Here is a 19,099-nt window from a genome sequence, read left to right as displayed (position 1 = left end):
TGTGGGCCAAGTCGCTTCAGTCATGTTTGACTCTTTGAGACCCCATGGACCATAGCCCGCCAGGCTCCTCTGTCTCCAGGCAAGAACACTGGAGTGGGTTGCTATGCCCTTCTCCAAGGAATCTTCCCGACCCAGGGATCGAATCCATTTCTCCGGCACCTCCTGCATTGGCAGGTGGATTCATTACCACTGAGCAACCACAGGAGCGCATTAACGTGGCTGCCCTGCTTCACATGCAGGCATTCAGCTTCCAAGGGTAGAAGCCTGTCTGCAAACCACAACTGCCTCTAAAAGGCCTGACCCCCACTTGGGAAGCCAACATCAGAGGCACTTTAGATTCATCTGGTGAACTTTCCAGACCACCAAGGCCCAGGTTTCCCCCTGCTTCTCCAGAGATGGCAAATGATATGGCCTGGGATCGGGATTGGTATGAATTGGAGGAATTCAGCCTCATGTACATGCCCTGGTGATCCTGTGCTAATTTCCAAAGCTGCATATTATCCCTGGTAATGCAGGGAAGTTTTCTTGACCATTTGCTGTGTCCCAGCTAGTGGGTTTTGAATAAGGAGGTGAAGTAAGAAAATCAGGGCTACTGCCCTCTAGGACCTACCAGCCACAAATGAAGGAGACTACTACGGGTCAGAGGACAACAGATGAAGCTGACGGCAGACTGAAATTAATTAGAAGGAGATCTAATAAACTGGACAGGCAGGTAACGAGACCTGTGCCCGCCCAGAGGGAAAGGCCCTGTGTTTGCGTGGTGCTTCCATTGACTTATTGGTAGTTTGGACAGCTCCTGTTACTTTCTTTGGAAAACTTCTATCAGATGCATACATTGAGGGCTCATTTCTAACTAATGGAACACTCAACTGAAAAAGACATGACGTTTCTCATAACCAGCACCTGGGGGTGGGCGGTCCAGGGCTGGGACAGTCTGCCTCTCTGCCCCACCCTCCTTCATCTCATCTCTAAGTCAAAGGAAGGCCAGCAGTCCTCCAGTCCTCCCATGCCTGCTCTGGGCAGGAAGAACAGGAAATGCTAGAGAGGAAGATGTTTTCTAGCAATACGTGACCTTTGTATTAGCGAACAGAAGCTCCCTGCAGGTATCGCACCTTGTTTTATAGGCTAGAACTCTGTCAATGCAGCCACTTCTAGAAAGTGGGATATTGAGGATGTTAGTTTTGCAGCCTCTAGCATGCAGGAAAGCAAGAGAGAAAGGATTTTTAATTTTTAAAAAATAAAATTGATGTATCTCTCTGCTCTGCTTAGTCACTTCAGGTGTGTCCGACCCTCTGCGACCCCATGGACCATGGCCTGCCAGGCTCCTCTGTCCATGGGATTCTCCAGGCAAGAATACTGGAGTGGGTTGCCATTTCCTTCTCCAGTGATAAAGTAAGAAGTGAGCGAAGTTGGTGAAGTGAAGTCGCTCAGTCATGTCCGACTCCTAGCGACGCCATGGACTGTAGCCTACCAGGCTTCTCCAGCCATGGGATTTTCCAGGCAAGAGGACTGGAGTGGGTTACCATTGCCTTCTCCAAATTGATGTATATTAGCTTCCTATGGCTGTTGTAACAGCACCACAAACTCTGTGGCTTCAAACAACACAAATTTAGTAGCTTACAGTTCTGGAGGTGAATCTGGAATGAAAGGAGCAGGACTGTTTTCCTTTGGAGGCTCTGGGTGGGAGTGGAATCTGTTCCTTGCCTTTTCCAGCTCCTTGAGGGCGCTCCCACTCCTTGGCTGATGCTCACATCCTTCCAGCCTCTGCCCAGGACATCACATCTCATCTGACTCTGACCACCCTCCTTCCCTCTTAAAAGGACCCGTGTGATTACACTGGCCACTCAGATAATTCAGAATAATCTTCATGTCCCCAAATCCTTAATTTAATTGCATCTGCAAGGTCCTTTTTGCCCTGTTAGGTAACATGTTCACGAGTTCTGGTGATTAGGATGTAGGGGCATTATTCTGTTTACCACGCATATTATTGTTCAGTTGCTCAGTCATGTCTGACTCTGCTACCCTATGGACTGCAGCACACCAGGCTTCCCCGTCCTTCACTATCTCCCAGAGTTTTCTCAAACTCATGTCCACTGAGTCAGTGATGCCATCCAACCATCTCATGGTCTGTCGCCCTCTTCTCCTTCCGCCCTCAATCTTTCCCAACATCAGGGTCTTTCCCAATGAGTCAGTTCTTTGCATCAGGTGGCCAGTGTATGGTTTTAATGATGAAACAGACTCACTGAAAAACAGGAGTCCCCAGGGTGCAGCCCCTCCCACCTCTCCCTAGGTCCACTCCCTTGAAGAACTACCTTCTGCCATTTACTTCTGTTCTAAAGAACATGCTCTGGGCGTCATCTCCTGACTTCCTACACTGGGTGAGGAGGGGTCTGCTCTCTTCTCGCCCTCCCATCCCAGCCCACCCTGCCGGCCTTGTGAAAGGCTGGCAACCAGAATCTTGGTAATGCACTCAGCACAGGCGCCCGGGGATGCTCAGTGGAAGAAATGCCTCATTATCCTTCAAATGTTAGTGAAAAACGCAGACTCTAGACCCAGCTTTACAAAATGCCACACCTGCTTTTCCTGCTCTAGGAGATCCTGGAAGAGTTTCCACTGCTGGCTCCGGAAGCGGTCCGACTTCTCCAGCTGCCGACTCGAGTTCTCCTGGGCCTCCTGCCTCAGGTATTCACACTCTGGCGGGGAGAGGTCGGTCACACGGGGGAGCGTCTGCAGGAACAGGATGTCGGCGAACTTCCGGAACGTTTCCATGGTGCTGCAATACAGCTCCTGAAACCGAGAGCCACAAGATGAAGTTACAAGTCGCGGTCTTGCCCTGCGCAGGGCCCAGGTCCCTCCACAAGACACAGAGGAAATCCAGCGAAGGAAATTGTCCAATCACACACCTGTGTGCACAAGCGCGTGTGCACAAACACACACTCGCAAAGTCTTGGGAAAACAGGTTGCCTTCCAGCCCTCTCACCCGCGCCCAGTCAAGCCCCAGGCCTGCCACCTTGACCCACTGAGCCCTTACTCACTGGCATCTCCTCTAAACCTCCATCCAGATTAGGTTCACAACCCCTCCCTGGTCTCCCCGCCTCCCTCCATCCTCCACACTTAGGTGAGTTATTTGCAGAAGCACAGCTCTTTCATTTCCAGTTCAAATACCTTGGAGGGCTTCTCTTTCCATTGCAATCAGAATTACCTAGCAGGGCTTCAAGGCGGTCCTGACTCATTACTCACCATTCTGCTCCTTCATCCCACCTTCTCCACTCCATTCTCTTTCTAAAAATGTATCTCTTTAATTGTGAAAAATAAAAACCTATAGATAATAATATATTAAACTTTCTGAATCCACCATTCAGTTGTCTTTTATCCCCTAAGATTAAAAACACTAAAACTTGCAGGATAAGTTGGAATCCATTAAATTCCCTCTATAATTCTTTTCCCCTTCCTCCTAGTCTCCTCAGAATCAGCCATCCCCATGAATTCAGCATCTGTCTCCAATTTAGATGTCTACACCTTCACTATATGTGATGCCCACAAACATGGCCTTTGGTGTGCCTGTTAATTCACATAAATGACATCTCATTGCATGTTTCATTATACAGATACTTTGCAAGCCTCTACACTTTGCCCCACCTCCAGGCACTTTCACATCTGAAATGGACTCCTCTTCATCCTGCAAAACCCTTACAAAAAAAATCCCTTCTCTGCGAAGCCCTGCCTGGGCCACTCAGACTAACAAGGGCATTTCCGTCCCTGGGCTCCTGCAGCTCTTTGGTTAGCCCCAGCAGGGCATCAAAACTACAGTTCACCTGTCATTCCTCCTGGACCACAACTGCCTGAGAGTGGCTGCATCATACTCTGTACCTACGTCTCACATCCTCCCAGACCAAGCACCTGGCTGCAGTTTCCGAATGCATCGCACACCAACAGGAGGCAGAATGCCCATCCCTTCTCCATTTAGGAACTCCCCAGGCGTGCTCCAAACTCTATGTGAGGTCTCCTCTTCTGAGAGGCCTGCTGACCACAGGACTTTTTGTGGCCACTAGTTGTTTGATTATCTTTTCCATGGACTAGACCATGAGGTTTCTCAAGAACAAAGTCTTATTACTTTAGCATCTATAGCGCCTAGAAGAGCACCTGGCAGATATCAGGTAATAATATTAAAATTGTTATTAATTATGAATTCTGACTGTGTGCCAGAGTGTCATAAACACATTTCTTGCATAATCTCATTCTTCCTTCTAATAGTCCAATGTAGATGTTCTATTAGAATTAACATTATTTTATAGACAAGAAAAATAGGACCCAAGAAGAGAAGTAGCTGGACATCTGTAGACGGTAGATTCTGACTACTGGACTCATGCTCCTAACTTGTGTGGTATGAGGATAATTGTGGTTTTTTTGGAAAAAAAAAATTCTTACCATTTCATCTAGTGTACCTAGCTCCTACTTGATGGGCTCAATGAATATAAGTTAAATTTAACTCTGTGTTAATTAAACCCAATGACTCGTGAGTGCATGCTCAGTCATGTCTGACTCTTAGTGACCCCATGGACTGTAGCCCCCAGGCTTCTCTGTCCATGGGATTATCCAGGCAAGAGTACTGGCGTGGGTCGCCATTTCCCCCTCCAGAGGATCTTTCTGACCCAGGGATAGAACCCAAGTCCCCAGCATCCCCTGCATTGGCAGGTGGATTCTTTACCGCCAAGACACCTGGGAAAGCCAAACTCAATGACTACCATGCTCTAAAAAGCTCATGGTCAAACTGAACTTTGTTTGGAATAAAGTGCCCATGACAGGGGCATAAAGGATCTACAGCCTTTTAAAAGACTTAGAAAAATAAAAGAAAAAAAAAAAAAAAGAGAGAGAGAGAAAAAACAAAAAGAGAGAGAGAAAAAAAAGAGACTTAGAGATCCTACTTCTGATAATGGCCAGCCAGGTAATTTGAACCAGTTTTTACCACTGAAGATGAATGTTTTTAAAAAGCTGGACAAAATGTTTATTAAACCATCATAAAAGTCCCAAAGAGCTAACAAGGTAGTATAGAGTATAGAGTCCAGGGTCTGGGAGAAGACGGCATCAGAGAAGCATGCCCAGCCTTTGGGCTCCATTTATATACAGGGTGTAGGTCAATCCAAGGGGCATGCCTGCACAGTTGATGGACCCCGGTCAGCCTCCAGTAGTCGAAGGGACAGAAGGTGGAGTTCATGGCTCACCATGAGTTGGGGCCTGGGTAAACCATTCCACGCCAAGGATTGGGAACCCAAAAGCTGCGATACAGAAACACGAGTGAAATGGAAAGAAATCAGAACTGACAGGTTTAAACACACAGCAACCTGGAGTCTGCTCATGTGGGTGGCCCAGTGTATTTCAAGTTTAGGCATTGAATTAAGGGGATTCCAGATCATTAGAAACCCAGTCATCTGGCAGAAGCAAAGGAAAAAAATCTTTGGTAAAGGAGAACATCACTGTGTGCCTGAAAATATTTTTATAAATAATGTACAAATCTGAGATAAGGCATACCGTGAAAAATACACGCGTGTACAAGAAGTACACAAGGAGATGAGAATACAAGGAGGGAACAGAAGGAGACAAGACCATGCTCAAAGATCTACACAAACAACAGACACGTGAACCCACAGGCTGTCTGGAGCGCACAGTACACAGGCTTTGGAGCTGATGCTCACTGTGCTTCTGATTTTAAACGCCACTCTTCAGCCTTAAAGCAAAGACCTGGAGATTACAAAAAGTAATGCTATTTAGTTGTGTTTTTTTTTTTTTTTTTTACAAAAAATTAGAACTTCTAGAATTGAAGAACACTATCCAATAATAGGAACCCAATGCAAAGGTTTCACTGCAGTTTAGATGCAGTTGAAGAGAGAATAACTGCAGGAAGACAGATCAGAAGAAAATCCAGGACAAAGTAAAGAGAGACTAAAGGATGTTAAATATGGAGGAGAAGATGAAGGCTAAAGGATACAGTGAGAAAGTCCCACATGTTTAACTGGAGTCCCTAAAAGAAGGAAGGGAGAGTTCAGACAGAAGTCATATTTGAAGTGACAGTGGGTGAGAAATCTGTCAAAACTGATGCAACAAATTTACAGATGATGAAACAGAGGCTTCATCTGTACATGTGAAAGAGAAGTTAAATAAATTGTGTTAGTTCACCCACAGGGCCCCAGTGGCCAGGTTTTACCACACATGATCTAACCATGAGGCTCTTAAATGAATTTTTCTAACAATGAATGAATGAGACTATAACTAGCACCTAATAAACATAGGGTCACTTTTGCTGCATTAATAGTAGATAAAACAGTCTTTAGGAAAAAAAAAAGTTCCTCTAGAGAGAAAGGGGAGCAGTTCATATCAAAAGGTTTAATTCACCAGAAAGGTGTAAAGTTTCTAAATTTGTATGCACTTAATGAAAAAAAAAATGAAGGTGTCAGTCACTCAGCTCTGTCTGACTCTTTGTGACTCCAAGGACAATAGCCCACCGGGCTCCTCTGTCCATGGAGTTCTCCAGGCAAGAATACTGGAGTGGGTTGCCACTCCCTTCTCCAGGGGATCTTCCCAACCCAGGGATTGAACCCAGGTCTCCCATACTGCAGGCAGATTCTTTACTGTCTGAACCACCAGGCATTATCCAAATCAATACAATTTGCCATATTAATAAAATAAAGCTGAAAAGTATAATGTTAATTATGGGAATAAATGAAGAAAAAAGTATTTCACAAATTGTAATTTCCATGCAGAAGAAACACTCTTAGCAAAATAGGAAATGGAAGGAAGCTTCCTTAATCTGAAAAAATCTATAGCAAACATTTCACCTGAGGATAGAAACTACAAAGCAATATTAAGAAAAATTAATAAGACAAATAAATACAGGGATACACCATGTTTGTAGACTGGAAGATTCGGTATTGTAAAGATGTTCATCGTCACCAACTTGATCCATAAATTCAAAATGCTAACCAAATTGCAGGCTATATCACTAACTTTGCAGGATATGGATTGAAGCTGCACATAACTCTTTAATCCAACAGTTCTGCTCCTAGGTATATGCCCAGGAGAAACAAGTGCATGTGTGTATCAAACAGCATCCACAAGAAAGTTCTTATCAAGAGAATGTGTAATGGTCTAAAATAAGAAGCCACACAAACGTCCATCAACAGTAGGATGGATAAACAGTGGTGTATTTATACAGTGAAATACTACAGACCAGTGAGGAAGAATGAATATTGCTACACGTGACAATACAGAAAAATCTCACAAGGCACAAAGCTTGTCTCACAATACAAAGTTGAGAGACACAAACCTAACATGCTATACAATCCCATTTCCATAAAAGCAAAGACTTAATTTCCATGTAAGCCAGGATATGGCTCCTGCGAGCAGGGAGGAGATTGGGATAGGGAGGAGGTATGAGGCGGGTTCAGGGGTCCTGGTCAAGATCTCTTTCTTGATCTGGATGGAGGTTACATAGATGTGTTTTTAATCATCATTTGTTAACCTGTAAGTTTATGTGTTATCCATTTATTTGTATCTGTTACATTTCACAATAAAAACAGTTTAATAATATGGGAGTGATTTATATCTTCTTCCAGCCCCTGGAAATCCCAGTTTTCTGCCAGGCAGGAGACAGACTTTGAACATTGATTCTCCTACCTTGGAATCTATCATCCTGCAGCTGTGACTGTAGACACTAACACATACCTTTTTCTTTCTGTCGTGATTGTCAAACTACAAAAATATGCTGTTTGTAAATTCAAGAACTAAAATCACTGCAGATGGTGACTGAGCCCTGAAATTAAAAGACGTTTGCTCCCTGGAAGAAAAGCTATGACCAACCTAGACAGCTGATTAAAAAGCAGAGACATTACTTTGACAACAAAGGTCTGTCTAGTCAAAGCTATGGTTTTTCCAGTAGCCATGTATGGATGTGAGAGCTGGACTATAAAGAAGGCTGAGCGCCAAAGAATTGATGCGTTTGAACTGTGGTGTTGGAGAAGACTCTTGAGAGTCCCTTAGACTGCAAGGAGATCTAAGCAGTCCATCCTAAAGGAAATCAGTACTGAATATTCATTGAAAAGACTGATGTTGAAGCTGAAACTCCAGTACTTTGGCCACCTTATGTGAAGAGCTGACTCATCTGAAAAGACCCTGATGCTGGGAAACACTGAAGGCAGGAAGAGAATGGGCTGACAGAGGATGTGATGGTTGGATGGCATCACCGACTCAGTGGACATGAGTTTGAGTAAACTCTGGGAGTTGGTGATGGACAGGGAGACCTGGCGTGCTGCGGTCCATGGGGTCGCAAAGAGTCGGACACGATTGAGCGACTGAACTGAACTGAAATTTAAGTAAGGTGAACTTTGTAAAAGCTACATGGTTCATTAGTCGAGGCTCTTTCTAGTGAAACAAAAAGCAAAACAAAACAAAACGTGCTGGATCCTGTCTGCTCCCTCGACAGAGACACATCTGCAACGTCACGTGCTCTGACAGGTCACAAAACACAGGGCTCCCACTTTACACTGAGATGTTACGTTTGGGAGATGCTGATTCATTCTGTGCCTGAAACAGAACTGGAGTTAACCTGTTCTCTCTCTCAGCATGTGTGAGCGGTCGGATCGGCGGGGGTGGTGGGACCTTGGTGCCTCAGCCTTTTGCACTTTTCCTCGAACACAGCACAGGGAACCCAAGCTGGGGCGGCAGTTCCCTCAGACTCCTCTGTCACTAGGCTTCCGCCTCTGTCCCCTGACCCAGAGGGGCAGTGCCCTTCCCAGACTTCTTTCAGAGAAAGTTCTGGGGCCGGGCAAGGGCACATATTCCGGAGCCCGTGGAAGGAAGTCTCAGTTTTCTGACCTGCAAAATGGATATGATGCAAAGTCCATCCATGAAGACAGTACCTGCCTTGAGGACTGATGATCAGGGTTACGGACTTCCTAGATGGTGCAGTGGTTAAGAATTTGCCTGCCCATGCAGGTGACACAGGAGACTTGGGTTCGATCCCTGGGTTGGGAAGATCTCCTGGAGGAGGGCATGGCAACCTGCTCTAGTATTCTTGCCTGAAAAAATTCCACGGACCGGGGAGCCTGGCAGGCCTGTCCATGGGGTCACAAAGAGTCAGATGCGACAGAGCAACTGAACATATAATCAGGATTAGATACGACACACAGCACAGGGCAAGCGCTTCATAAACACTGGCTCTTATCATTCGAAAGGGGCTGGGAGGGTTAATGTGGATCTCAAAAAGGCTGCCTATGGCTATTTTCCTTCCAGGAACTGAGCGCTTTGGAGAAAATGCAGTTTGGTTCCATTTGTCTGCAGAGTAGGGAGAAGGGAGGTAAGGAAGGGGGCCCTTCCCAGCAGAGGCAGGAAAAAGCCTGGTGGAGCAGTGTGGGTTGAGCTACGGATTTGGGGAAGCAGAAGAGCAGCAGGGGGTCAGCCCAGCAGGGTGGGGCGTTGGGGGGGTTGCGGACTAGGGCAGACAGGAGCTCAGTGCCTCATGCAGGAGGAGTCAAGACCCGGCAGTCTGGACCAGCAAGGCATGAATGCGACCAGGTCCGAAGATGTCCTGATAACGGTGGGTGGTGACTGAGTGAATAAAACATCCTTCTAGGATCCCACAGGCATGGCCCGGCTCTCTGCCGAGTTTCAGTTCATCACAGGAACCGGAAATGTTCCCCGGCAGGGACGGTACCCTGCGTGTTCTTAGACACACAGTTACCTGCTTCAGAGTGGGGTGTGCCCAGGATCCTGGGACAGAACAGTGCAAGGTCACAGGTCAAGACACAGGTCAAGTCGGGTCTCTTAAAAACGGGAAGTAGGTGGGATCAAGGGTCAGGAGCCTGGGCACCAGCTGCATTGCGCCACTCACCAGCAGTGTGCCCGGGAGTGACTCTTCCTCTCTGGGGCTTCACCCTATCTGCGCCTGGAAGACAGGAGATGCCGGAGACACGTGTGTGGAGGGGCACACTGGGTCCAGATCTTTCTCTCCCCCAGAGCCATGCCCTTTGCCCCAGAGCCTTGACATGCTTTCCCCAGGGGCGTGGGAAGTACCTCCCTGACCCTTTGACTGCTTTGGCCAACAAAATGAGGTGAAGGCCAAGTGGGCTAGTTTGGAGACCAGTCCTCTGCCATTGCAAGAACATCTCCAGGCCAGCCACTGGTCCCAGGAGGAGAGGAGAGACAGGAAAGCATGGTCAAGTTGCATCAGTCATTCCTAGATCAGCCAACTATTGGCAGAAACACAGACCCTGAGGATAAATCACTGTCATTTTTGGCCTCTGGATTTTGGGGTATCTCATTGCATAGCACTGTGATTCCACACCAGATGGAAGGGGCCCGAAAGGTGAAAGCTCTGGTGTAAAGGTGTCTTATCCTCACAGCATGCATGGGTCCATCCTGCAAATATCTCTTGAGCACCTACTGTGGATCACGGCCACTGGGTAAACGAGGCTGACGTGGACCCTGACTTTAGGGAGCATAGCCCAGGGTGGGGGCAGGCTTCACACGGGAACTCATGGTACACTATGGCAAGTGTGATGGCGGAGAGGCTGGGAGACCTAGGGACAGACCAGGGGATCTAATCGATCTGGAAGGGCTCCCCAAGGAAGTGATGCGTAAGCTGAGACAAGAATGAGAACAAGCCAAACTGAGGGACTGCACGAAGCAGTATTTAAGCTGCAGAAGAGCATGTGCCAAGGCACTGGGGCAGGAAGGAGAAGGTCACCTTCAGGGAGCTGAGGGATGTCTGAGGCTGGCTGAAGGGCAGGGAGCGATAGACATGACTCGAGACAGGTGGTGAGTAGGACTTGTCATGTGGGCCTCGTGGGCTAGGTCAGGGGGTCTTATGGCCCAAGCAGGGTGGGACTCGTGGACCAGACCAGGTTGGCTTTTGGGTCTTATGTCAGATGGGTCTTATGAGTCAGGCCATGTGAGCACTTCATGGACCAGGCTGGGTGGTCATCACGGCCAGGTTAAGGATGCTGGATTTCATCCTGAGAGCTATGGGTCGCATTCTAGGGTGTTAAGTGGGTTCTTTCATACGGTCAGCCTACAAAGAAGGCAGCTAAGAATCCCTAGATCAGAGAGGTGAAGTGATATCACGTCACCAGTGACCAGGCCTCACAGCTGGTACACGGCTGGGTCAGGCCCACAGCCTGACCTGGGTGACTCTTAGCTTACTTGCACTTTTGTACTTCTTTGCAGGGAAATGAGCTGACTGTGAAAATTACTAAAGGGAGAGGACAGGTATAACTGAATGCTACGTGGTAACCTGAGGGCACAGGCAAGTTTTATTATATTTACTGTAAATAAATAAAACATAAATTAATTACTCCACTTATCGTTGTTGTTCTTGACAACTGTTGATCAGTTGTGTCCGACTCTTTGTGACCCCATGAAAGGTAACCTGACAGGCTCCTCTGTCCATGGGATTTTCCAGGCAAGAATAGTAGACTGGGTTGCCATTTCCTCCTCCAGGGCATCTTCCTGAACCAGGGATCAAACCTGCATCTCCTGTATTGGCAGGAGGATTCTTTATCACCAAGCCACCTAGGAAACCCACTTAGTCTATTAGCCTTATTGAAACAAAAAAGTCACATTCCTGTGGTTTGCTACCATAAGGCAGATGTGAAAGCAGCAGTCTATGTTTTCTCAGACTCATTCCTAGTGACGAGGTATCACACTTTAACCTTGATAAACGACCATGGAATGGACTCGCGCTCTATAGCGCCCACTGAAATCCTCTCTCCAGGGACAGCACCGATATGGTGCCTACACTTCTGTCAACTTTCTTCTCAAGATCCACTCCCAACAGAACACTGCTCCCAAGTCGTTGTTTTGGTAGTTCTCTCAAACCTAATTTCTTGTACTCTTTGAAAACGTACTGTTTCCCATCTGTGGTAGACAAAGTAATGACTCCCCAGGATGTCCATGTTCTAATCCCTGGAAACTTTGAAGGATCCATTTTACACAGCCCAAGATTTCACAGATGTGATCAAAGAATTAAAAGGACCCTGAGATGAGATTATCCCGGATTATCTAGGTGAGTCCCACATAGATAATTCCAAGGTCCTTGTAAATGAAAGAGAAAGAGGCAGGCAGTCAGAGTGAGAGGAGATGCGGGATGGACACAGACCCAGGAGAAGCCCAACTGTGGCTTGGAGATGGAGCAAGGGACCAGGAGCCAAAGAATGTAGGTGCCTCTAGCAGCTGGAAAAGGCAAGGACACGGATTCTCCTCTGGGGTCTGCAGGAGGAACACAGCCCTGCTGACACCTTCATTTCAGCCCAGTGAGACCCATTCTGGCCTCCAGAAACATCAGGTGATCACTTCTGTGGTTTTAAGCCACTACATCTGTGGTCGTTTATTCTAGCAGCAAGAACACACCATCTTCAGAGTGGCACTGATTACATGACAGTCACTGATCCATTGATTCGCTCATTCATTTACTCATCAATGTTGACTGATTGCCTGCAATGTGTCATCCCCAGCTGGATTCTGCAGAACATGCCACAGCAAGCTACAGGAACGTGGCTTTTTGTGCTATTTTAATAAGACTAGTAGAGTAACTGGACTTCCCAGGTGGCTCAGTGGTTAAAGAACCCACCTGCCAAGGCAGGAGATGCAGGAGACTCCCAGCAAGGACTGCCCGCCCCTTCTCTCACCTTGTCCGTCAAATTGCTTCTTCCCATCCGAATGTTAGGGCCCTGGGCCTGTACCCCAGGCTCCCCAGCTGTGTGACCTTGAACAGAATTTCAGCGCTATGCAGGAAAGAGCTGACCTTGCTAATAGAGAGGCCAGGCCTTAGTCCTTGCTTCCTAGGAAGTGACCGCTAAATTCTTCGAATGTCCTGCTTGATAAGAGGGTCTCTGTTTACCTGGTGACTTTGGGCAGCTTTAGACAATCTATGGCCATGATGTGGTTTAGGGTGGGGCTCTTGGGCCAGGTGGCATCAGCTCCAGCTCCAGAGGGTCTAGGGGTTAAGGTGAGCAATGCTGCTGGTCAACCACATCTACATGACTGAGCCCCAGTAAGAACTAGGGATGCTAAGGCTTGGGTGACCTTCCCTGGTTGGCAATGCTCAGTATGTAATGTCAGACACAATTCTTGGAAGAAGTTAGTTCTGTCCACGACTTCACTGGGACAGGACAACTGGGAGCTTCCTGTATGCAACTCTAGACTCTGCCCACGTGCCTCTTTTCTTGGCTGACTTTGACCTGTAGCCTAAACTGTGACCACGAGAACAGCGTTCAGTGAGTCCTTCCAGAGCAGGAGTCCCAGCCTCTGGAATCTAATACCTGATGACCCGAGGTGGGGGGGGGATGTAATAGTGACAGAAATAAAACATACAATAAATGTAATGTGTTTGGATCATCCCCAAACCACTCCTTCCCATCCCCCACAGCCCTCCGGAAAATTGTCTTCCACAGAACTGGTCCCTGGTGCCAAAAAAGTTGGGGACTGCTCCGTAGCTGTTGAGAGTCCGTTAGACAGCAAGGAGATCAAACCAGTCAATCTGAAAGGAAGTCAACCCTGAATATTCATTAGAAGGACTGATGTTGAAGCTGAAGCTCCAATACTTTGGCCACCTGATGCCAAGACTCGACTTATCGAAAAGACCCTGATTCTGGGAAGGACTGAAGGTAGGAGGAGAAAGGGGCGACAGAGGATGAGATGGCTGAATGGAATCATCAACCCAATAGACATGCGTTTGGGCAAACTCTGGGACCTACTGAAGGATGGGGGAGCCTGGAGTGCTGCGGTCCATGGGGCTGCATGAGTCGGACATGACTGAGCAGTTGGACAACAACAAAACAAGCACTGTTCCATAGAACTGAACTTGAGGGTGGTCTTGGGCACCTCTGGGTTTGCATTTGATATCAGAAGTGAGGGTGGTCTTGGGGACTACTCACAAACATGTCACGAGTGCCTGTCTTTATTATTTCTGCTTTGTTCGAAGACAAGAGTTTCACTTTTTTGCCTCTCTTCTTTGCCCTAACTTCCTGTGAGAACCAGAAGCTGTGAGAGCTGACCTTGGCAGGGCTGTTATCATCGTACACACCCAGGAGCTCTTCAGGAGTCAGCGTGGGGAGGACAGTCAGAAATAAATAAACAAATAAGCAGGTCTCTGGGGCACCCTGAGATGCGACGGTGGCAAACTCAGTGCTGTCATTATCAGGAAGACTCTGGACTCATTTCAGGAATCCCTTTAAGAGTCACCGAGATGTGTAATTTACAGACATCCATCTCAGTCAAACTGAAAATTTACTGTTTGTTTAAGAGGCCAAGAGACACTGGGAAGTTAGAAAAATGCACTTATCTCTGCAGCCTGAGCACCATTAGGTGGTGATCAAATTTATCTCGCAGCCACCGTGCCTACACTATCTTCATCAGTGTCCAAAGAAAGGGGGGATTATGTCTCTGTGTGACCAGGTCTGGGAAAGAGCCAGCAGACTGCAAGGCAAGTTACCTCGTGAGCCTGATCGGTGCAGACACACCCTTCCAGACGATGAGTGATAATAGCCAGGCTCATGATAACAGATTTTTAAGTGCTCATTGTGTGCCACACACACTTCTTTTTATATGCTTTGCACATGTGAACTTACTCAAACTTCTGAATAGCCATAGGAAGAAAATTTATTATCCCCACTTGAAGAGGAGACCCAGATGTTGATCATCAAAACAGACCCCCATCCCATGCCTTCTCACCACCTCCACCAGCGTCATCCAGGCCCAGACCCCCAGCATCTCTTGTCTGGACCTCTGCAGAGCCTCCCCAGGGATCCCTGCTTCCACTTTTGCCCCCTACAGTCCACCCTCCATACAGAAATCAGAGGATCCTTCAGAAACACGAGGCAAGTCACTTCCCTACTCAAAACACGCCTGAAACTTCCCTTCTCACTCAGAAGTCAATGCAGAGACTTTCCTGGTGGTGCTAAGACACTGAGCTTCCAATGTAGGGGGAGCGGGTTTGATCCCTGGTCAGATAACTAGATTCCATGTGCCGCAACTCATGATCCACGATGCCACAAGAAAGATCGAAGATCCCGCATGCTGTAACTAAGACCTGGTACTGCCAAATAGATAAATAGATATATATATAAAAGAAGTCAACGCAAATGTCTTCGGATGGACTGCAGGGTCCTATGAGACGAGGCTCTGACCTCAGTCCATCCCTCTTTCCCCCTCCCCCATGGCTGCCACACTGGCCTCCCTGCTGGAACCTTACACGTGCCTCCCAAACTTCACAAAAATGAAGTTTTTTTCTTTGGTTCGCTGTTGAGGCCCCAGTGCTGAGACCGTGGGTTGCACAAAGCATTACTTGATCATATTCACTGAACAAATGAACTAACAAGCTCTCAAGCTTACAGCTGGTTGGTGAGGAAGCCACACTCTCACCCTGGATCCAGAGTCGTGCTTACCATCCCTGGGCTCAAGGCTTCCTGCTCAACATGCTCAGTGATTGAGCAGAAGGGGAGATGTTAACTGAGCGCCAGCCACGTGCAGTCCCTCAGCCCTGCCCCCCTGCACTCTGTGCTGCCACAAAGGCCAACAGGCTTTCTGTCTCCATCTCCCAGATAAGGAAAAGGGCTCCGAGAGGTTAAGGCTCTCTTTGTTCAAGGTCACACACCCAGGAATGTCCTCGCCAGCATTCCAGTCTTCCAATTGGCTTCCTTCCATTACACCAGAGGATTCCAACCTCATTCTTTTGGAAATACCAGGTGAAGCTGTTCCCAATACTCAAGGCAATGAGTTTCACATTTAAGGGATGTAAACTTAACCAAAGTTATCTGGAACCAGGGGACTTCCCAGATGGTGTAACGATAAAGAACCTGCCTGCCAATGCAGGAGATATAAGAGATGCAGGTCCAGTCTCTGACTCAGGAATCTCCCCTTGAGGAGGGCATGGCAGCCCACTCCAGCATTCTTGCCTGGAGAACCCCACGGACAGAGTAGCCCGGTAGGCTACTGTCCACGGGGTTGCAAAGAGTTGGACATGACTGAAGCCGCTGAGCACACACGCAGGTATGGACCAGGGGGCTCTGTATGAAATGACTGAGCGCCGAAGAAGTGATGCTTCTGAACTGTGGTGTTGGAGAAGACTCTTGAGAGTCCCTTGCACTGCAAGGAGATCCAACCAGTCCATCCTAAAGGAGATCAGTCCAGGGTGTTCACTGGAAGGACTGATGCCAAAGCTGAAACTCCAGTACTTTGGCCACCTCATGCGAAGAGCTGACTCACTTGAAAAGACCCTGATGCTGGGAAAGATTGAAGGTGGGAGGAGAAGGGGACGACAGAGGATGAGATGGTTGGATGGCATCACAGACTCAACGGACATGAGTTTGAGTAGGCTCCGGGAGTTGGTGATGGACAGGGAAGCCTGGTGTGCTGCAGTCCATGGGGTCAAAAAGAGTCAGACACGACTGAGCGACTGAACTGAACTGATATGAAATGACAACATGAATAATAGGAAACAGCTCTGCACTGACTCTGGGGGAGAAGCTGGCACAGGCCTCTGGCCATTTCTTTCAAAAGCACCTGCACAGAGGCACAGAACTGCCAACATCCCTTCACCTTGCCCCCAACCCCTCCTAACACAGGGCATTTCCAAGTGCCTCCTCCCGAGACGCAACTCCAGCAGGGACTGCCCCTCGCTCACACCTGCCAGCCTCTCTTATTAGAAACAAGGGTGTCTTCACCTCCTTGATCAGACTTTAACAGGCCAGCAGCCAGACCAGACACGGTAAAGCCAAATGTACAGCATCCTAAGGATATTGCTGGGAGGATGAGGCTGTGGTCACATGAGCATCGTCAACAGATCTTTATTAATAGACAATGCTCTACTCATGGCCACCCACTGAGACCGGCCAGGCACTGGTGTGTGTATCTCCTCCTCATAGCAGTAACCGGGTGCTTCCTCCTGGCTTTGAGGAGGAGGGAAGCGGCACTCAGTCGACCATGACTTTAGATTCTAATCCCAGCTCAAGGGAGGAGGTGACAGCCTGATGGACACTAACTCCTGCCTGACGAGAGTGCAGATGGGCACAGGGGTCCTGGACATCATCAGTGGCAAGCGCGCCTGAGTCATAGCCCACCGGACTCTCACCCCTTCCCCACCAAAGCAGTGGTCCTCAAACTCTGCTGTGCATCGGATGTGATTAGCATGGAGGAAACTGAGACACAAGTGAGATAACCTGCTTCCAATTACACGGCTGGTCAGTGGCTGGGATGGGACTGGACCCTAGGCCAGTCTGGGTTCAGAAACTTGTCTTCACTGCTGCAGTCACAGCCCACGCTCACCAGCACGGGTCATGGGGAGCACAAGAGCACTGAAGTTGGAGAGACTTACTTTAAATCCCATCTCACTGCAGCAGGTTGGCTGTGGGACCTGAGCAGGATGGTTGAGTTGGCTCAGAGAGGTTTTGTAACCAGCCCACGGTCACACAGCATGTGAGGACCCAGAGGGGACTAGAACGCAGTATCCTCACTCTCAGCCCAGGGACTTAGTCCTGACTCCCTTGGCGACGGTGTTGTTCCTTTCTTGCCTGGGAATCTTGGGCTTTGACAAATTGAATCCCACCTGGCTTTTTTCTCAAGACAACCCTTCCTGGCTCCTCATCTGTGAAGTCAGGAAAATGCAGTTTCTGTCTCACAAGAGTCTCATGAGGATGAAATGATGAAATATGCAGGAAGCATTTAGGACAGGGGCTGGCCCTGAGCAAAACTGGCTCTGCATCAGTGTCCTGGGGTTGCTGAAACAAGGTACCCAGACGACAGAAGTCTATTCTCTCACAGATACGGAGGCCAGAAGTCAGAAATCAAGGTGTCGGCTTCTTCCGGAGGCTCTAGGGGGACCCTTCCTGCCCCTTCCAGCTTCTGGAGGTGCCAGGTGTTCCTTGGCTTGTGGCTGCTTCACCCCAGTCTCGGTCTCGTCTTCACACGGCTGCCTCCCTGTGTGTCTACGTCCTCACGATGACCATCGCGTAAGGACACCAGTCATCAGATTTAAGGCCCACGCTAGCCGAGAATGATCTCTTCTCCACTAACCACATCTGCAAAGCCTCCCTGCTTCCACTTAGTTCACATTCTGAGGTTCCCGGTGGACATGAAATGTGAGGTTCACCGTTACCGGATGGAATTACATCCCTCCAAAATTCATATACTAAAGTCCTAACCCCCACTCTGACTATATTTGGAGATACGGCCTTGGAGGAGATAGTGAAAGTAAAAGTGAGGTCACAGGGTGAGGTACGAATCTGATGGGACTGGGGTCCTTGTGAGAGGAGGAGACACCTGAGCTTTCTCTGCCACGTGAGGGCACGGTGGGAAGGCGGCCATCTCCAAGCCGGGAAGAGAGGGCTCATTGGAACCCAACCCTGATGACACCTTGATCTTGGACTTCTAGCCTCTAGAACAAGGAGAAAATAAATGTCTGTATTTAAGGTCCAGGCTGGGGCGCTTTGCTATGGCGGCCTCTGCAAACTCATACAGATGCCCCTGAACCCCGCATTGCTGCTGTCATGATGGGGGTTGTGCGCCTTCCCCGTCCTCCTGTTCTGCCTGGGCTGCCTGCTGACTCCCGGTCCACTAGGAGCCTGTCTCCCACTTCAAAGCCTGTCTCAGGCATCACCTTCTGTGGATGGCCATCTTTGAACTCACCTTCACCTGCCCCCCGTCCCTGGCATCTCTCACCCCTCCTCTCTGCATCCATTGGCAGAGATGCTGTAAGGGCAGTGAACTTGGACTGGGCACGTCCCGGGTGCCAACCACTGTCTGGCCTCAGGCACATTCAGTGCCCACAACAGCACTGTGAAGAGAGGTATCGCTGGCCCCATTTCACAGATAGGAAGACTGAGTCCTAGAGAGGCCAAGTAATGTTTTGGAGGTTGCACCGCAAGGAGGGAGGAGAACCAGGACGCAGGCTCAGTCCCCCTGAATCCAGGTGGACCTTCTCTGGGGCGCTCCCCACCAACGTGGCACACGTCACCTTCCTTCCTGACTGGGGCCACATTTCCACCTTCCCAGCAGCTCTGGGTCCTGCCTGGGGCAGGGTCTCTGTCTGTCTCAGTCATCATCGTATCCCAGA

General features: G+C 48.5%; 1 protein-coding gene across 4 annotated transcripts in view; it reads right to left on the bottom strand.

The window, feature by feature from the left end:
• Positions 1–19,099, bottom strand: part of EVC (EvC ciliary complex subunit 1) — a 91,477-nt gene that overhangs the window by 29,071 nt on the left and 43,307 nt on the right. For 3 of the 4 annotated variants that reach the window (XM_065914439.1, XM_065914437.1, XM_065914438.1), the window contains exon 12: positions 2,575–2,787. In XM_065914439.1, coding sequence (XP_065770511.1) covers positions 2,575–2,787 — 213 coding nt within the window. Of the gene's footprint in view, positions 1–2,574; positions 2,788–13,446; positions 18,422–19,099 lie in introns of those variants that run through there. The other variant, XM_065914440.1, reaches the window with a different exon arrangement.

The sequence above is a fragment of the Muntiacus reevesi genome, chromosome 22 (assembly GCF_963930625.1).
Source record: "Muntiacus reevesi chromosome 22, mMunRee1.1, whole genome shotgun sequence".
In the NCBI taxonomy this organism is placed as follows: domain Eukaryota; kingdom Metazoa; phylum Chordata; class Mammalia; order Artiodactyla; family Cervidae; genus Muntiacus; species Muntiacus reevesi.
This window is presented reverse-complemented; position numbering and strand designations above follow the sequence as displayed.